Source organism: Symphalangus syndactylus, chromosome 7 (genome assembly GCF_028878055.3).
Source record: "Symphalangus syndactylus isolate Jambi chromosome 7, NHGRI_mSymSyn1-v2.1_pri, whole genome shotgun sequence".
In the NCBI taxonomy this organism is placed as follows: domain Eukaryota; kingdom Metazoa; phylum Chordata; class Mammalia; order Primates; family Hylobatidae; genus Symphalangus; species Symphalangus syndactylus.
This window is the reverse complement of record NC_072429.2, coordinates 61,999,136-62,019,527: the sequence shown is the minus strand read 5'-3', so window position 1 is coordinate 62,019,527 and position 20,392 is coordinate 61,999,136. Positions and strand designations below refer to the sequence as shown.

The 20,392-nt window shown below is 38.8% G+C and overlaps 1 protein-coding gene across 3 annotated transcripts in view; it reads left to right on the top strand.

Annotated features, from left to right (window-relative positions):
- The window catches only part of XKR4 (XK related 4), a 430,447-nt gene extending 410,679 nt beyond the window's left edge, over positions 1-19,768 (top strand). The window contains exons 3-4 of one of the 3 annotated variants that reach the window (XM_063643299.1): positions 1,083-3,239; positions 11,518-19,768. In XM_063643299.1, coding sequence (XP_063499369.1) covers positions 1,083-2,029 — 947 coding nt within the window. In that variant the 3' untranslated portion in view covers positions 2,030-3,239; positions 11,518-19,768. Of the gene's footprint in view, positions 1-1,082; positions 4,555-8,664; positions 8,907-11,517 lie in introns of those variants that run through there. The other 2 variants (XM_063643297.1, XM_063643298.1) reach the window with 2 other exon arrangements.
- The last annotated feature ends 624 nt before the right edge of the window (positions 19,769-20,392 follow it).

Sequence of the window (20,392 nt, the reverse complement as noted above, 5' to 3'; positions counted from 1 at the left end):
AATAAAAATGACTTTTAACATTTGGAAGCCTACTTTTAGAGGGAATACCAACCAAATGGGGCCAATAAAATGATAAAATAAGGAAGTGATTGTAAAATAACTTCAGCACAATCTTTAATCTATGAAGAGCTAAGAGATGGAAGACAGGGAGCAGACATGTCTTCTTTTATGGGAAAGGCAGTAAGGAACAGATAAAGGCTATAGGAAGAGTGCCAGATTGCATTAGGACAAACTGTGCACCAGGTATCACAAGAAACATTGCCAAGGATGTTGTACAGACACCTTTTATTTTTAAGCACACATAAACTGTCTTTTGTGAGTAAACTACATTTAATTCTGCTTACAAGCAGAAAGATAAACTAGGTAGTCCCTGGTTTCTTGTGATTATATATCCCCTTCAATCATGGAAGCACAAAGCTGACAGGGAGCTTTGGAGATCACCCACTTTATAAATGAGGACACCTATTTTAACAATAGTCCAGGGTCATGAGGGTAGTAAGTGGCAAAGTTGAAGCAGCAACCCAGTTCTGACAGCCTCCGGTCCATGGTTATTTTCCCACTTCACAAAACTACCTCCCTAGTCCATTTACACTAAATAGAGAAAGTTAAACTCCACTCCATTTCCAGGCCTCACACCCATGCTGGGTTTGAGTAGCATTCCTATTAGCTTCATGACTTCTCCATATGGGTGAGCCTTAGAGAGGACAGATACGAGGATCCCCAGCTGAGTTAAAACCCAAAGAAAATCCTGGCTAACATGGTGAAACCCCGTCTCTACTAAAAATATAAAAAATTAGCCGGGCATCGTAGTGGGCACCTGCAGTCCCAGCTACTGGGGAGGCTGAGGCAGGAGAATGGCGTGAACCCGGGAGGTGGAGATTGCAGTGAGCCAAGATGGCGCCACTGCACTCCAGCCTGGGCAACAGAGCGAGACTCTTGTCTCCAAAAAAAAAAAAACAAAGAAATTAAGAGTCTTTGCTGAGATCAAAGCCAGCCTTCCCCAAGCCCCAGCTCTGTGTGACTTCCAGGGGGCATTGCTGCAACTGATTTTTGACAGACTGTCTTCCTGTTTCCCTTTGTAGGTTTCACAGCAGCAGCTTCCCTCGTGTCCCTGGCCTGGGCCTTGGCCTCCTACCAGAAGGCCCTCCGGGACTCTCGAGATGACAAGAAGCCCATCAGCTACATGGCCGTCATCATCCAGTTCTGCTGGCACTTCTTCACCATTGCCGCCAGGGTCATCACATTTGCCCTCTTTGCCTCGGTTTTCCAGCTGTACTTTGGGATCTTCATCGTCCTTCACTGGTGCATCATGACCTTCTGGATCGTCCACTGTGAGACAGAATTCTGTATCACCAAATGGGAAGAGATTGTGTTCGACATGGTGGTGGGGATTATCTATATCTTCAGTTGGTTCAATGTCAAGGAAGGCAGGACACGCTGCAGGCTATTCATTTACTATTTTGTGATCCTTTTGGAAAATACAGCCTTGAGTGCCCTCTGGTACCTCTACAAGGCTCCCCAGATTGCAGACGCATTTGCCATTCCAGCGCTGTGTGTGGTGTTCAGCAGCTTTTTAACTGGTGTTGTTTTTATGCTGATGTATTATGCCTTCTTTCATCCCAATGGACCCAGATTCGGGCAGTCACCAAGTTGTGCTTGTGAGGACCCAGCTGCTGCCTTCACTTTGCCCCCAGACGTGGCCACAAGCACTCTACGGTCCATCTCCAACAACCGCAGTGTTGTCAGCGACCGCGATCAGAAATTCGCAGAGCGGGATGGGTGTGTACCTGTCTTTCAAGTGAGGCCCACTGCCCCATCCACCCCATCATCTCGCCCACCACGGATTGAAGAATCAGTCATTAAAATTGACTTGTTCAGGAATAGGTACCCAGCATGGGAGAGACATGTTTTGGACCGAAGCCTCCGAAAGGCTATTTTAGCTTTTGAATGTTCCCCAACTCCTCCAAGGCTGCAGTACAAAGACGATGCCCTTATTCAGGAGCGGTTGGAGTATGAAACCACTTTATAAAGCAAAAGGAGTTGCAGGACCCACAACATCCAGATGAAGGGGTGACAGCAGGGCTGTGGCCATAATGACACTTCATCCTAGAGCAGGGCAGTGAGCTGTGAAGTTCCTAGTGGGACCGTCATCACCATTATTATTTGATCCTGTCGGCTGGGGGTGGCTGGTCTCCTTCCAAAGCAGCTGCACCCGAGAGTCTCTGACTCCACCTGAAAGAATGACACTGGCCTAGTAGGACTCTCCATTGCTACCAAACTCCTCCTGCACGGTCTTGGGTGCACCCACCAGAGGGTACTATTATTATGGAAAAATTTTGCCTCCAATCATTAGGGTGTCTTGATGGTGTTAACTGATCTTTCCATAAAAATAGATTCAGTCATACACACATACACACACTAACACACACAAGTTACACCAGTCCTCTGTCAAAAAGGCTTAGGTGACTTTTCTAGATGCAAAGCTCTGATTCCCACAGGAATATAAAAACAAAGAAAGAGAGAAATATCCCTCGAGAAAAAAATAGTATTGCTTAGAAAAGAATTCATAAACCATTTTCTCATTTGGAAATCCATACCATGTGTGAAAATCCTATCCAATGGACAGCAGACCCAAATGTTGTTTACACATGTGTTAGCATTGATGGAGTGGTTCATTTTCTACACATTTCAGGATTTGTTTTATATTTTAAATTTTCAGTTGCGAACACCCTTTTTGACAGAAATCCTATGCAGCCCATGTATGCTTTCGACAAGACCAAGGAGCTCAATAACTTCATGATGTAAATTAAATAGTAATCATGATTCAGTATTCAATTGCAAAAATGTAACAGGTACACAAAGAGGAAGCGGGGAAAAAGGCAAAATGAGAGTCTGATTCCCAGGCGTGTGCAGCGCCCATTGGGACATAAAGGCAGTGCGGCGCGAGCCAGAGGAATGGGCTGGAACCGGATCTGTTTCCAGACGCAGAATGAGTGGCTCTGTGTGACCACAGGCAGACGCCGACTCTGGAAGACGCCGTGCCACTCCTTTCTAGTGCCAAACACCATCCAACCACAGGACTGGCGTGGAAGCCCCAAACAACTGAGAATGAGTGGCATGAGCCCCCTAAAAGCAGGCGAGAGAAGGAGCAATCAAGTTCTCCACTGTGTACAGACGTTTCCTCCCCCCAATCCAAGGTCAAAGTGATGTGTCTTTTAGAGGCTTTGGGACACTTTTTAGTAAGTATGAGCAGACAAATGCAATGAATATGCTATGAAAAAACCCTTCTGAACTGAGAGAGGGCTTATCACTATATCCAGCTAAGATTTGTATTTGAATCATCTGTAAAGTCGCACTCTTACAACAAGCTTCTGGGTTTTAAATACCTCCGTACAGCAAGTAAACGTTCCCTGCTTTCTGTTCTCAGTGTCCTCGGTCATGGTGCTTTTCGTTGCATTAAAAGTGCCGGTCAAACTTTAATAGTATTTTTTTATAGTTGGTGCAGAGTGGAATAACTCATGGATTATTTCAATATTTTTGTAATGAAAAATATAGGGTATACACATAGGCATCATCACTTTTTTTATAGACCTGGAATCGTTTAAAATACTTTAAGCATCATAATTACTTGGGATGTCAGAAACGTCCACAAATTCCGTCAGCCTGCCTCAGCAGATTGAAAACATTTGTCTCTTGCAAGATCACCCTACTTTGCAAGTTGGTGCCCCCAGGAACCTGGCCAGGGGTGCTATCAGAATATCAAGTGAAGAGAGAATCAGCTTAAATAGAAAGGGCTTGTCAAGACTGGCCAATGTTTCCCAGGAAATCAAAGATGTAAATGATTACTTTCATCCATCCATTATAACAAACCTGACCACAGTGGAAGATGTCTTAAACTTCCTTCCCTGGTTTTATATTAACCCAACTGATAGATTAAGTATTAGTCAAACCACTAAAAAAGAAAAAGAAAAAAGTTTAACTTAATTATTTGGTTATTTGGACTAATTCACATAAAGTAGTCCAGTTCTCTAGCCACCACCTGTAATGGGTGTGTCATCCAGAGACTGTATCCCCACGATGACATCCACAGGAAGTAACAGAGGGCTCAACCTAGGACTTCTTTTGGTACAAAGCCCCAAATCAATTTTTTTTAAAAATAGACAATTTTTATAAGTAGACATACTTCCTAGTACTCCATGATTTGATCCTCCCAGCAAGATTTCCACTAAAAAATACTAATCTTTTTTTGGGATGTGGAAAGATTACCTAGTCACCAGTAAAGGCCCAGGAAAAGGCTCTTCTTGCCAGCACATGGTGAAAACATTCCACCCCCACTGTAGAAGGAAAAAATGATTTTGGCAAATTCTTCACTTTTGTGCAGAACCTTGAGTTATTAGCTTCATTGTTTCCAAGACAACTTTTAACTGATGATCTTTGGAAATTGAGTTTCTCAGCTGAACTGTACCTTTGATTCTATGAGTAAATCACAGATTACAATCTAATAGAGTCAATCAATCAACACAAACCCAACAGGCCCCATCATGCTTCAATCATGTAAGTTCTAAGTTATTTCTCAACTTGATCCCTCATTCAACATGTTAAGAGTCAGAATGAATACTATGTCAATTAAAACTGATGTACTGTGCTTTGACCTGGAGGTGAGATTGGCAGTAAAGAGAATGTAAGGAGGTTGAATTTTTCAGTGATTTCCCAAATACTGTAAATACTCTGTTATCCCACATCTTTGGAGATTATGATGTTTTAATTAGGCATGAATTCTTGTTAAGGAAAGAACATATCCACGATGTGATGAATTACAACCTTTCAAAAGATTACAAGAGCAAAACAACTTACTCTAGAGATAAATCATGATTTAGCCTTGCTTCCACGATTCAGGAAGCACTACACTGCCATCAGACTGTTGTGGTAATAACAACTTTTATTCGTTTTCTAGATGCACAGATAACAGAGAGTTTAAAGTATTTGGATTTAAAGAGGCATTGTCAATGTACAAAGAAACAAAATTTAATTTTTGTATTTATATTTTAATTCTAACATTTCCTTTTCAATCTGCCATTAAACCCTCCGCAGACAGTAACTGGAGAATCCCAAAGGAAAATATTGGAAATACTGGGTTCCTTATCTGCAGGCTCCTTTCTGGGTCTAGTCCACTTTGATTCCATTTAAGAGGGAGATCTGCTCTTACTCACTTTTTGCATAGGATCAGGAAATTTTCTAAAGGAACAACATTGTAATTTGTTTTACTTTTAAACTTGCATTTCTAAATATGAAACCATGTTTAATGAATAATATAATGTGTGTGCGTGTAACTTAACCATAGTGACACTTTAAGTGTTTGTGTGAAAGAAAAGGAAATAATTTTTCCATGTAAGTCAAAGTTTAGTCTCCCAAAATGACTATGTCCTTTAAATCCTCTTTGCTTATTTATTTAACTACATACTGTCTAGTTCAGTAGTACTGACTTTGTGGACACTTAGTTACTACTCATTTATGACAAACGCTGTTAACCCAACAAATATAATAAATTCTCTTACTGACATGGCAAGAATATATAATTCAAGTATTAGCAAAAGATAATCTGAAGATAAAGGTAAAATGAAGTATTTTATTGTTAATTTCTGAATGCCCAATTTATTTTGCTCTATGAGTAAAGGAAGTGATTGCACAGAACAATTAAAAGTGAATGAGAATAATTGAAAACTCAATGGCTGTTTTTTAAAAATATGTGCCTTTTAAGTGTGTGTGTGTACATACATATATGTATATATACGTACCTGTATATGTATGTACACACATACAAACATACACACTTTCCAACTAAAGTAACAGAGATGAAAAGGATAAAGTATATACTGCTTTTGAATGCATATAAAGTGGTATGTTATGCATATAAAGTGTACATAAACTTTTTAGAAAAGAAGCATTTTCCTACTCCTTTTTCAAAAACCAACCCAAGCTTACAGTCCATCTATAAGACCAACACACTTATGAACTTCAGTTGGAAATACCTAAATATAATTCAGCACTTCTTAGCTCGAATGAGTTTTATCACTTCTGAAGGATCTCATCTTTTAAACAGCTGAATAAAATAGTTCTGTGTCACTTCAAAGTTTCTTTCTCTGAACAGATTGAATTGAGCAAAGAAAACCTCTTCTGTCCTTACCAGGATTGTGTAAGGTTACACATTTGCTTTTAAATATACCAAATGCCATTGAATGGAAACAAGTTCTGACACAATGTTTAGACAAGAATCCAGAGATTTTTTTCTAATGAACCATTTTCTAGACTAAATACATGCTCCCTGCATTTTCCACATATCTTTGCCATTAGCCATTGCTGTTTCTATATAAAGCTTGGATGAGATGCCTGCATTTTTATGTGCTAAAGAGAATTCCTTAAAGCCTTTTTAAAAATAGCTCATACTGTCATTCAGATTATATCTCAGAGGATGGTTGAAGCGCATGGTGAAAACACAGGAGGACTGGGGTGATCATTCCTATAATTTCAGTGACAGATGCAGATCAATATTCTTTGTCTCGGCAATCCAATGTCATTTTTGAAAACAATCAAAATGATCGCTTGTGTCAGCTTCTAACTCATAACACTCCTTCTCCCACCTGATGCTCCAGTGTTTCAAAATGGCCAAGGATGGGCGATTCCACTCTATCCCCCATTGCTGAGACTCTTGTCTGGACCTGTAACAGGCCATGAAATGCCCTGAGCATTCGAGTGGCATCCCTTCTCCTCACATAGGCACCTGGGTGGCAGCATCAGGCCACTGCAGAGCTCTCTGTGTTGACATATGTCTTGTCTAGTTGCTGTCCTAAAAATGGGCACGTCGCAAGCCTCTCAATCAACAGCCTCGACAGTATCATTACTCATTCTAAAGTAAAACTGCAGAATGTGGGTGGAATTGTATAAAAACATAATGAGCCATTTAATTTTGCTAATTGAAGCAATTAGGCTAGCACGCAAGCAGCCTGCTCTCACAGCAGAAAGCCACATGGAAGAAGTGTCAAACAGCCATTTGCATTTATATATATACATATATATATATATGTATATATATATACGTATATATATATATACGTATATATATATATTGCAGGCAGTGACCTAGCCCCCAAATGTAAAGCTTTTGTCAACCTTGAGGCCTATATTCTGCTAAACAAGAGATGGCTTAATGTCCTTGAAATATTTTCGTAATATACTGACAGCCTATGTCATAAACAAGCTGCCTAAATCAAGTTTTGCTTTTTGTTATTTCATTTCCCAATAGACTTTCTTACGGTTCCATCTCCCATATTGAGAGTAGCTCACCACGATGGATGGTTTACTGTGTACCTAGTGCTGGACTAAGAGCTGTATCTATGTGATTTCATTTAGTCCTCACTGCCATCTGTGAGTTAAGCATCATTTACAGATGACAAAATCTGTAAATGGCTTAGAGATGTCAAGCAATTTGCCAAAGGTCCCACAGCTAGGAAACAGCGGGGCTGAGGGTTGAGCACAGCTTTCAACAACTGCGACTTCTGGGAGCCCAGTGACTCTTCCCACATCTAGTCATGATTTGGCAAGGCTTCAGAAGAAGCAGAATCATGGTCTGATGATCAAATTTTTCCAAGAAAATTTTATTTAAAAGTCAAAGATGTCCTTCAAAATGAACAGTTGAAAATGTAAAAGTCGATGGGAAATGGAAGTCTCTATCACCTGTAACTAAATTTTACCTTAACTCTAACTCATAGTAGGCAGATAAATGCTATTCTTCCATTCCAGGCAACTGTCCCCCTCCTATGGCTCCACTACGTACTCAATTAAGCGATAAATATAAATTAACCTGATGCCATGTCTCTTGTATTTTATATGTGTAAGCTATTTTCATCCAATTAAGCAGACTGAAAAAAAACTAAACCCCATTACTTACTTTGGCATTTTGACAAGATAGAGAGGAAAAGAAAGAGGGAGGGAGAGAGGGAGGGAAGGAAGAAGGAAGGAAGGAAGGAAGGAAGGAAGGAAGGAAGGAAGGAAGGAAGGAAGGAAAGAAGGAAGGAAGGAAGGAGATCTAACAAGTCTTTGAAGTGATGTTTTTAAATTATAAGGTAATTCTGTTTCACTGCCATAATTTTTCCCTAAATTTTATTTAATATCTTGCAGGTCACAAAATTTAATATTTAAGAGGATTATTAAACCACTAGCTTGAACAATCATATAAGTCTAGGAACCTTATTTTAGTGTTAGATGCCAATAATACTGCAAGTGTCAACCAAATATTTGTTGAATTATAAAATAATTGATGTGTTCTTTCCCTTCTCACTTTAGATATAGCATGTCTGAAGGTCTGCAAGATGACAGAGTTGTAACCCATTCAATGATATTGTTGCCTAGTAAGCTGTGTGTGTGTTGTTTGAACTGATACTAAAAAGGTAGCCGATAATAAACCAAAAATTTTCTCAACCCTGGTGTTTATTTTTAAAAAATCTTCAACGATCAATATGAATGTAGTGTACTAAAATACAACTAACTATCTTTCTACTTTGATTTAAGAGATCTTTATGAATTTATATAAAATTAGAAGTCACTGATTTTTCTAGGAATCAGCATGTAAAATAAATCTAAGTGTTGCTTTATCACTTTATTTTATAGATGAGACAACTGAGATCCAAAAAGAACAGGTAATTTTTGTGACCGGGATTACACAATACACTTTTATTTTCTCCCTGAGTCATTTATTCAGCAAGTTTGACCTCTACAACTCGTATGGCTAGGCAATGCACAGTCAAGCACAAAAGGAAAGTTGCACTGAAATAGCTCACAGTCTGGCTATTAGCAGCACAATCATAGTTTTCTGACATCAACTCTTACTCTTTTCTACTCTGCCACACTGCTTCTTCTCTTCTCAATATCTGTATTTAATTCCATATTGAAGCAAGAAAGAAACACAGCTTTTCTAAGACTATGCAGTCATGTGTCACTTAAGGATGGGGATATGTTCTGAGATATGCATCGTCAGGCAATTTCATCATTGTGTGATGGAGTGCACTTACACAAGCTTAGATGGTACAGCCTACCACGCTCCTAGGCTATATGGTAGAGCCTATTGTCCCTAGGCTACAAACATGTACAGCATGCTACTGTACTGAATACTGTAGGCAACTGTAACACCATGGTAAGTACTTGTGTATTTAAACATAGAAAAGTTACAGTAAAAAATATAGTATTATTGTCTTATGGGATCGCTGTCATATACGCAGTCTGTTATTGACCAAAATGCCACTGTGTGGCAGGTGAGCCTCATAATATACAATTAACATATAAAAAATGATGATGAACATTAAGTAACAATACCAATACAAAAAATATCAAAACTAGATGACTGCTTATAAAGAGAAAAGTAATTTTATAATTTCTTTATATGACTCTCCAACACTAGATATTTTTAAATTAATGTCACCAACACAAAAAAAATTGAAATACTCTCTTGGCGCATAGTATTTGATTGAAAACAATCATTTCTGGATAAACTTCGGAGTGATTCTTGAGAACTTATTTCAAGAAAAGGCATGAAATTGGGAGCCTCCAAAGTGAAGAGTTTTCCAATAGGTGACTTCTCTGATTTTTCAAGAAAGCATTCTTCACTTACTGTATTTCTCCAGCCTACTGGTTATTTAGGAATTACAGATTTCCGGACATAAATATGAGCTGTTGCTCTAAAGCCTTTCCTCTGATGCCCAGAAGAGCAGCACTATGCTGCATGACAATTTCAGGAGTCAGGAGTCAGGACAGTCAGCCCCAGCTCCTTGGGGAAACCCACACTGGCTTTTGACCCGATTGCATTCTCTCCTGCAATGTGGCCCTGAGTGATTGGCTTCCCACATATGTAAGGAGCAGATTGTTAAAGATCACTATTAACTTGTATAACTAATTTTCCTTATGTGAAATAATTCTGGTCAGGGAATATATAAACCCATTGGCCCTCTAAGGAATAGAAGAAAGGAGAGAAGAAATCATATTAACTTTTATGGGTACAGAATAATTCAAGTTCCTTGACGAGTCACATTATGTATTAATAAAAGAGTTGACCTAATAAATGTTACAAGCTACCATGATCTCTAGGTTCATGCCACCATTACCACATTCCTTACTACAATTATTGCTATTTTAGTCATTGGACCAGACAAAAAGAAGCATATAATTACTGATATAATATTTGCTAAGCAAAGATCTTGTTTAACAAAACAAATCAACATCAAAACTAATTAATCAAAATATTAAGCAAATATTACCAGCACAGTACTGACACAAAATTTTCTCTTGTGCTAGTAATTGAAGTATGTCATCTACCTTGTTATTAGAATTTCAGAAAATAAGCCGGGCGCGGTGGCTCACGCCTGTAATCCCAGCACTTTGGGAGGCCGAGGCGGGCGGATCACAAGGTCAGGAGATCGAGACCATCCTGGCTAACACAGTGAAACCCTGTCTCTACTAAAACTACAAAAAAATTAGCCAGGCATGGTGGCGGGCGCCTGTGGTCCCAGCTACTCGGGAGGCTGAGGCAGGAGAGTGCGTGAACCCAGGAGCCAGAGCTTGCAGTGAGCCAAGATCGTGCCACTGCACTCCAGCCTGGGTGACAGAGCAAGACTCCGTCTCAAAAAAAAAAAAAAGAATTTCAGAAAATATAAAGTTTTGTGTTTTTATTATATTTCCATCTACCAAATTGTTGACCTTCTCCTCCTCTCCATTGCTTAATTTATATTAAAATGGATTTAATCAAATTATTACTTCATTTAAGTACTACAAATGTTATCAGATGGAGATGTGGTTAAGCTAATTTAATTTACCTGTTCTAGTGGCATTCTGGTATGGAGCTGTATCAAATCAACCTTTAATTATTTCAGATTAATTCATCAAGAAGTTCCAAAACACTACTAAATGTGTTGAAAATATAGTTTGAGTTTCTATGATTGTAATCAAAATTCCTATTTTGATCGCACACCAGTAGAACACATCTTAACACCAGCATTGCCATTGTGAGTCTGGAAAATGAGCACTTTGTGTGTTGAGTGCTGTTGCATTCACTTAGCAATTAACCTTTGACCTGTGGTTTTCTGCTGAGCCCCTTGTGATTTTTTTTATTCTATTCAAATTGGGAGAAATAACACACCTTAACATAACCAAAAAAAGGAGACCTGTCAGCTAGTGAAAGAATTGTCATTTTATATCATTCTTTCAAAAAATTAAAATATTCAACTTCCCTTATTAACCTTTCTAATGCATTGTACATAAAAGAGGAAATGGATTTCTGAAGTATATTTTGAAAGCCTGGGGTGAAACATTTTCCACGGTCTGAATCGGAGGCTTGGGGCTCTGTGGAAAGATGTAAATCCCTCCTGCTGTAAGAGGAGGGAAGGCAGCAGTGAGCTGTCACTCAGAAATACAGTCTCCACTGTCACAAAGCTGCCTATTGCTGATGCTATCGATTCCCTTCTTTTTCTACAGAAACATCTTGGAGCTTGTCAAGCTTTACTGGAGGTGATTTGCAGTTAATTAATTCAACAGACACTTTAATCTTGCAAATTCTTGACTTGTAATATTGTAACCAAGCTCCTGCAAGGGAACATTAATCAGTTAGTGAAAAAGGAGCACTTCCGTTCAGCCGTAGTACCATGACGTGCACAGGCCTGAAGAGAAAGACCTCCGTGAAGTGGAGCACTAGTGAATTCCTGCTACCTGCTTCTCATTGCTCATGCTATGAATATTCATCTGCTTCATTTGTTTTTTCCAGTAAACGCTGTTTTGAAAAAAAAGAAAAATATTCCCGGGGGCTTGCATAGCTCACTCAGAGAACGGAGTACTGGGTCGTGGAGACTTGCTTTAAATGGATTCAAATCCACATGTTTGGAAATGAAAATAATGCACTGTCATCTGTTGAATAATTGATCTGTCTGAGTACAGTTGCTGCTTTTATTTCGTTTCTTGAGACTACCATTGTCAGCATTGTAATAACCAATTTATAAAAATTGAGTTTTTATTCAGTTTCAGAGTAAAATCTGCATGGGTGCAGCTACTGAATAATTTGATTCCAGCCTTCCTAGGTGGTGACATTAGCAGTTCCAAACCAAGATCCATTTCTATGTGGAATTGGCTATCCTGTTGCTTCTCAGGCCCTGCAAAACCTTGGTTACGAGCTCAAAGATCACGAATCTGATATTCTTTTTTTTTTTTTTGAGACAGAGTCTTGCTCTGTCGCAGGGGCTGGAGTGCAGTGGCACAATCTCGGCTCACTGCAAGCTCTGCCTCCCAGGTTCACACCATTCTCCTGCCTCAGCCTCCCGAGTAGGTGGGACTACAGGTGCCTGCCACCACGCCTGGCTAATTTTTTTGTATTTTTTATTAGAGATGGGGTTTCACCGTGTTAGCCAGGATGGTCTCTATCTCCTGACCTTGTGATCTGCCCGCCTTGGCCCCCCAAAGTGCTGGAATTACAGGCATGAGCCACCACGCCCGGCCCCGATATTCTTAATGACTAAATTTTCACATAGAGGTAAACAGGTCATCTCTTAATTGAAGACTTGGTTCTTTCTCCCTTGCTTCTGGTTTTGTTTTGTTTTTTTTTTTTCTCAAAGAAAGATTTGAGCTACAAGATAAGAATGAAGTTACCAGAAGTTATCAGGTCATAGTTTCACAGTATGCAAGAGAGTCAGGCCTTCATATGTTCTTGTAAAGTTTTCTGTCTAATCTTTTGGTGTAACAATTTTAGGAGTTCACCCTAGATGAAAGAGTGGAAGTCATCAAATTTGTCAACAAGCAGTCTAGAGGAAAAATGAGAAGAGGAAGAAACAGGGATTCTTTTTCTTGTGTTTCGAAGATGTTTCTCCTCCCTAAGCTATCACCTTGGTAGTTATCACCAAAATGTATAATAACAAGCACTACTGAATGATCTTCCCAGTTATCAGCACTAGTATCACGGCGAGTCAGTTTTCAGAACTAGCTCTTGGTGCAAGCCCTGAAATAAAATGGGGATAAAAAGTGGTCTACCACCATGTGACTTATTTTCAATTGCCAAGCAATGAAAACTAACAAGTTAAAGAAAATGTTCATTTTCTGAACCCCAGAGCCCACATAGGTACAAAGATAATCTGTAATGTACAATGAGGTGGCCAATCGTGGGGATATAGGAGCAATAAATAGTACTCTTAAGCAAGGTTCATGGGTAAGAGTTACTCTAGCGGGATGGGGTGTTGGGTCAGAGGGTATCTGTTAATGTAGAGGCCCAAGTATGGTGATGAAGAGAAAACCTGTCAGTGGCTCATCCATAGTATTTGCCTTTTCACAGAGCAGAGAAGTTCAAAATAGTCACTGCCAGTCCATAACTATAACAACAGACATGTCCACTTTGGAAAGGCTAGGGCCTGACCAAAATGGGAAAACAGAGGTGTCAGTGGTGTCATGTCTAAGAGTGACTCTGTCATTAGGGGAACCCACCCCTCGTGATAGCTCTCCTTGACCACTGGCCCTTATGGGCTCTGCAGGAGAGCTTCTGGTGGGTTCTAAGATAAGGTATTCCAAGGTATTGTAAGTCACCCTTGTTTGTAGAACATGAACAACTTAACCATCCCTCTTTTTAACAGCAATGAGATTCAGGGTTACCATGGCCTTACTCATCTTCCCATTGTAAATATATCACGATATCACAAGAGCCTCTGTGTCCAAACACACTAAACTGGGTTTACAAGCATTAGAATCTTTCACTCATATTGTGAATCTCAATTCTGCCAGTCACCTAGTCTGTGTATCTATTCCCAAACTGGAAAAAATAATTCTTGTGAGAATAATTTTCAGAATAATGGAAGTGGAAAGAAATGAACAGTTAAGCAATTTTTCAACATAGACAAAACCACTGGACCATTGATAGCCCTCAAGCTCTGATTCTTCCTCCTAAGTTTCTTTTCTGTGGGGGGCTTTCAAGGTCTGAATTTTCCAGATGATTGCTGAACCATCATCACTAAACAAAAGTAGACAAGGAGTTATTAAAAAATAAAGACTGTCCACATGACTGCAAATATCCTGATGAAAAGTGGCAAAGTAGGTCACTCAAGTGGTAAATTTGGTCTTCATGATATCAAACATACGGATATTTGGAAAAGTCGAGATGTTTGAATCATACAGTTTTTTGTCTGGGTGTCTGGTGTTTCTGGATAGACAGACTGCTCAGGTGTTGTAAGTAATGGAATTGAACTTTCTTGCACTGTAAGCAATTGCTGGTCATATTCTGCTGCTAAAAGTCTCTTCGTTGTGCAAAGAGAAATAATGCAGAGCAAATGATATTTAATTCTTATTTACTTTCAGCAAATACATGAATGAAAGAGGCCAGGTAGGCTGTCCTGGGCATTCTGGGCCTGGCTGCAGCATACCCTCCTTCTCTCAGCCCCTGCCAGGCAAGAAACTTTCTTTTCAGTCTTTGCTATCTTTCATAAATTGTATCATTGCTCTTCTGCTGTTCATATCATCTTAGTTATTCACAAAGTCTACTTGATAAAATGGCTCAAGGGAAATACAAGTTTGTTAAGTTTTTATTCTTCAAATAGAAGTTTTAATTTTAAGCATTCCTTATGATATTTTTTAAGCCTAAAAACCATTCAAACTGCTTGACAAAATTATTTCATGGTGAATTTTATGATGTTGATAGAAGTAAAAGCTATTTTTCCCAAACCAAACAAAATATCATACATAGTTTTTTGGGTTTGGTTTGTTGATGTCATGCCAATTTCCAAGCACCAACTGGTTACCACGAACATGGGAATATTTAGTGATTTCTTTGTAGTCATCGTTAAAATTCCTGGGAAAAAAAGAAAAAGTTTACGTCAAAGGAAAATTCACTTCCCAGAAGGAAAGTTTGAGATGTTCATCCTGATATTTGCATTCCTGATTATTTGTGGACATTTCTTCATTGTAACAGTAGGAAGCTGAGCTTGTTTCTCCTGATTTGACACTGGGTTGGTGAGCATTGTCTCAAATTTTGTGGTTGCCTCATTTATGGTCCTGAAGCTTAGCAGAAAAACAGACAAGCTATTCAGACCAGTTTTCTTTAAGAGCACTTATGTTGCAGAACATGATACAAATGATTTACCATGAGCAGGCACACAGAGTACCGAAAGGTATTCAGCTCTGCAAGGATATTGAGGGGATTTCCAGAGAAAACTTAAATGTTTTGAAGATTTGTAGGTAGGGTTTTGATTGTGTCACATTCTACACTCAGTGCCAAGTTAGAATGACTTTATGGGGAAGGCAATAAAGTTACTTGTTGAGTCCTTCCTTCCCTTACATGCAGAATGTTTTTATGAAATCAAATGGATCCTCCACTTTGTGTAGCAAGGACCCCCCAGGCCCCACAACATCATCACTGTGAGTCCTATCGCAGATGTGTGTACCAGCCCAATTCAGTTTTGCTTTTCTTTTTCCCTGAGATTTTCACTTCACCAAATCCCATTTCAAATCTTTTTGCCTTCATGTTACCAACAGGATGTTTAGTTGAATCACAACAAAGAGGTGACAATCTATTGTCCTCCACAAAAGCATGAGTCATTTTATTCAGTGATCTTTGGTAGTATGATAATCAATGGAATTTATGGTGTCGTAGAAAACCAAAAATCCCTGTGTTCAATATGTTGACTGTCTTAAATATACTTAAATATGTTATTCTACAAAACAATATGCTTTTACACTATGGGATGGATTCCTTTCTGGATGCAGGGATGGGAGGGGCTATGGGTCAGTGACTGGGACAAAGGAACTGGGAATCTCTGCACAACTGAGCCCTAATCCCTGGTCCATCTCTCCAGCCTCGGAAATTCACCCTCGGCCTCATTTTTCCCATATGCAAAAGAGAGATATTTATTTACCTACCTCATAGGGGTGTTGTGGAGATTAGCTAGATTTGCTAAAGTACTTGTAGGTTAGAAAGTGCTGTCATTCCTGAGAACTGGCATTAACAGAGGAGAGCTGTGTGCAGCACGGAGGAAGTGGAGTCTGAGGAACACAACAGCGATAACTCACCAAGCAGAGAATACAATGGTTCTTCATCACTATATAAAACTAACACTTTTCCTTCAAAGGTCTATGTATAATTTTCTTCAATGATTAGCTTTTTAATGAGACAACCCCTTTCATCCAGACATTGAGATGCTTTATATAAGTTGGCAATTTTCCTATTAACCAGACTGAATTTTACTAAATGTTTATTAAACTGCACCCAGAAAACTTGTCTCCTCCTGATGCCTGAGGGGTTTGCATGCCTGATCCTAAGCTGCATTTTTTCAGAATGCATGCATGATGCCCCAGTTCTGTACTCATGATCACCAGGTGGCGTTCTGAAATCCACTACCGGGGAAAGATTTTTAACAGATATTAGTGAGATTAGAGTTGGTGTTATTTCCATTGAGTATCCTCGTCACCCCTAAGATGACACATCTTTACAACACAATATAAGAATATAAAGCCTTATTTCCGCCTGGAACTCCTGAATTGATTTATTTTCACGTTATAACTACATTTCAAATATTTCAGAGAAGTTTTTACACAGGGCTTCAGCTATATATTGATATACATATGCTTACACGTGCTTAAGTGGGAATTCTACTGAAGGATAAAGGAGACAGTGAGAAAACAGTATCAGAGAATATCCTGCACAACTTCCCCAAAAGTGACAAGTTTTCTTGTACTTAAAAATTTAATCCTGATAAGAACTAATGTGAAATAACATGATTTTGGTTTATAAATATTTGTAATTTTTGAGACATAGAGGCAATATCGTGATACAGGAATACATCCATAAAACTAGACTAGCAAAGCAGATAATGTTTTCATGATATGGCTTCATGAGGCAAAGTTGTTGTACATCAATATTATCATTGTGCCCTTATTTAATGATTATATTCCATTGTGAAAAAATGTGCACACTCTTAGAAATATAAAATGGGTTTCAGAAAGTTTACCTTGAGAAGTGGGTTTGAAATCATCTTGGGCTTGGAGCTGACATAAGATACGCACTCAATATAATCTCTTCTGGATTCTAGAGTCTAATTGGCAGTGATATTTCAAAGCCTTAATATTTCGAGGTGGTTAATTAATATCTAATGCATGGTATTAAACTTTCTGAAGCATGAATTTAACCTAGGCAATTATCTGATTCATTTTTTTTTAAGTTTGGGCTGCCATACCAGACTGAAGTATTGTTTTTCTAGACTAATACTATGAGAATAGTGAGTCAAAAAATAATTGGGACTGTCCTTTTTCCCCCACCCAGTTCCTAGTATCAATACTTCCCCAACCAGAAATGCAGCAGAATATCCTTTTTGTTATAAAGGAAAATACTGTGTTTTTATTTGTCTTTGCAGAAGAAAACTGGTGTTGCCTATTGGGACTAGATGTAGGGGCCTGGAGGAAGGAAGTGGCAGCTTTGCAGGTGGGGTGACCAGGATGGGAGGAAGATAGTGGGGCGAGTATGTCATGGGGAGATTTTGCCACAAAGATACAAAACAGAATTGAAGTGTGTTAGAGCTGGAAAACCCTTTGAAATGACAGAGTCTAGATTCTTCACCAAACAGATGAAAAGACAAGTAGAGACAACATGTACTTGAGATATAAGCTATACATCTCATCACTGGAAGAAAGGAGACTTCAGCCTCTTCAAGGCTTTCCAGACCACATGGAACTCTCCAGAGCCCTCCTTGAAAGTTTTTAGAAAAACTACAATTTTCAGCAAAGATTCATGTGATTATGCCGCTGAGGACCAGTCATTCTGTAAACATCACATATGTGATGCTTTGTAAATGTATTAATTGTGGTTAACTTTCATGGATATTTCCCATTAACATTGTATTCCATGAACAAGTGATAGAAAACATAAGGAAATTCTCTTTTGATCAAAAGGAGTGTCTCCCAATTAGTTTACATGTGTTAGTATTGCTGACATATTATTATCATCACAAAATTCCTTTTATATCTAGATGGTATCAAATAAGAAAAGAATGCATCATTTGGTCAATTGCTTATTGAAGATCCCATCTGAAGCCTTTCTTTGGTAAAGAGGGCAGAAAGAGACCATAGCTATTCTTGGATGAGAACCTTGCCTCTACTAAATAGTTTCTGCTTTTCTCTCTGTAGCCAGACAGCTCAATAGCCTAGGGAGAAAGTCGATGAAGGATATGCAAATTACATTTTTCCCATTCTCAGAACAAAGACAGCAACCAATGAGCCAGAGGTTTCTTCCCTCTTTGAAACCAAATAGCACACTGAATTTAGGGCTATGACAAAAATGTTGTTAAAGCAAGAGCAAAATCAACCTTCTTATGGATTCTTTTCTCAGTGTTTACTTAATTCTTTTTGCAGTTTGGATTGGAGTTTCTAGTAATGATAATTAATGCCATTTTACACGATAGCTTCAATGCAGAAATGGTGTGAGCCTGAGTTACAAATGAGATGACCAGGGATACAAATTTCGTCTGTACTGACATCCTACCAAGCAGATTGGAAACAAATACTACCACCACTAATATTCTGATTTAATTAATAACATCTAATAGAAAAACAGAAACGTGCTTAGCATGAAACCATTGCACAATATAAACCTGCTCCCAAATGGCAAGGATTTTTGCTACCAATATTTGTTCTTAATTCTCCAGTTATTTTAAGTAAATAAGTTTCACATCTAACTACCTCAGCTACTGTTGTTTTATTTAGAAACATGAAACCATGCACTTTGTAATCAATAAGGTCTTTCGTTTAAAATTTCAAAAGGATACTTGGTGCAAAGCAATTTTCAAAAATTTGTACATGATATACGCCACCCAATCTCAGGAGGTTGTACTTAATTTTGTTTGTTTCTAAGGTTGGTTTTTGGTAAAATCCTTATTTCCACTCAACATCAAGATAAGCTGCTCTATATTTGCTTAATTTGCCTTAAACATTTTGTGCTCCTTTCCCTGTTCAATTTTTTTGTTTTGTTTTAAATCTATCTCTGAAAAAAAATGGAACAGGTGGCAGGTGAACAGCAAATGGAAGAGAATGGACCAGTAATTTCTCAGTCCCCTGTTGTCAACTATCTGCATGACATTCTGATTGTGCAAAAATGCCATTCCTGTGCTTCCCCCTCCATTACAGAAATAAGGTCCAAGAGACGCCACGAGTGTGCGTAGGGAACAGTGTAGACATTTCCCCCAGTATGAGCACAGTGCCTGGACCCGAATGATCATCTTGGCAGTTCTTGTGCTTTTACTTTGTAAACATTGTACAAATGTATTTGGAATTTTATTTGAAATGGAGACTTAAACTAGTTATTAAATTTGTTTCCTTCCCTTCCTGTAAATATATATATTCGAATTCCATGTATCCAAACATCCCTTTAGCCTTCAGATTGTGAGTGTGTCTTTATTCGCGGGAGGCCACTGTCAGCAGGCAGTGACCCCCAGTGCCCTAGTTTGAAGCACAGTGTGTGGAGTATTTGATGTACTACAGTGCCATAGTTATTTTGGTCTGTTAAGTTGCGATCTGTGATGAAATGAAGTGGAAAGTAGTACTTCATAATGAACAAATTTCCTTGGTTACATGGTTTTTCCTGTAAAACTTAAAGAAAAAAAGAAAACTTGAAATTTTATATATTTGGATTTTGTAGGTTTTTTTTCTTTATTTTAATGCAACACAAGGTACCAAAATCATTAAATAAAGTACACTGTGGTCATTTTAACAGAAATCTGTGTTCCTGATTCTGTTTAAGTCTAGGTAGAGGGCAGGACACCATGGGTGTCGGATGGGAAGGGAAAGGAGGAAGCCATGTACACAGGCATGTTCCCAAGGCAACACGATGTAAGTCTGAAATAAGCAAAGCTGAGTTCTGTCAAATTTAAAATACATTCAAAATTAAGTTATATCTCTTTTTAGTAAATGTTTTATTTACTTACTTTATTTCTGAGAAGTCCTAAAGGGTATTTCTCTAGAGCTACTATAAAAGCAAAGAGATTTTCAGATCACAAAGGAGCTTAAAAATCCAAATAAATTGTTCAATCATTAATGAACAGAAAAAATGTCAATGGACAAAAGCATTTTTTTTTTTTTTTTGAGGTGGGGTCTTGCTCTGTCATGCAGTCTGGAGTACAGTGGCACCACCATAACTTGCTACAGCCACAAACTCCTGAGCTCAAGTGATCCTCACACCTCAGCCTCCTGAGCAGCTGGGACTACAGGTACATGCCACCACATCTGGCTTTTTATTTTTGTAGGCACAGGGACTTGCTATGTTGCCAGGGCTGATCTCAAACTCCTGGCCTCAAGAGATTCTCCCACTCTGGTCTTCAAATGTGCCGGGATTACAGGTGTG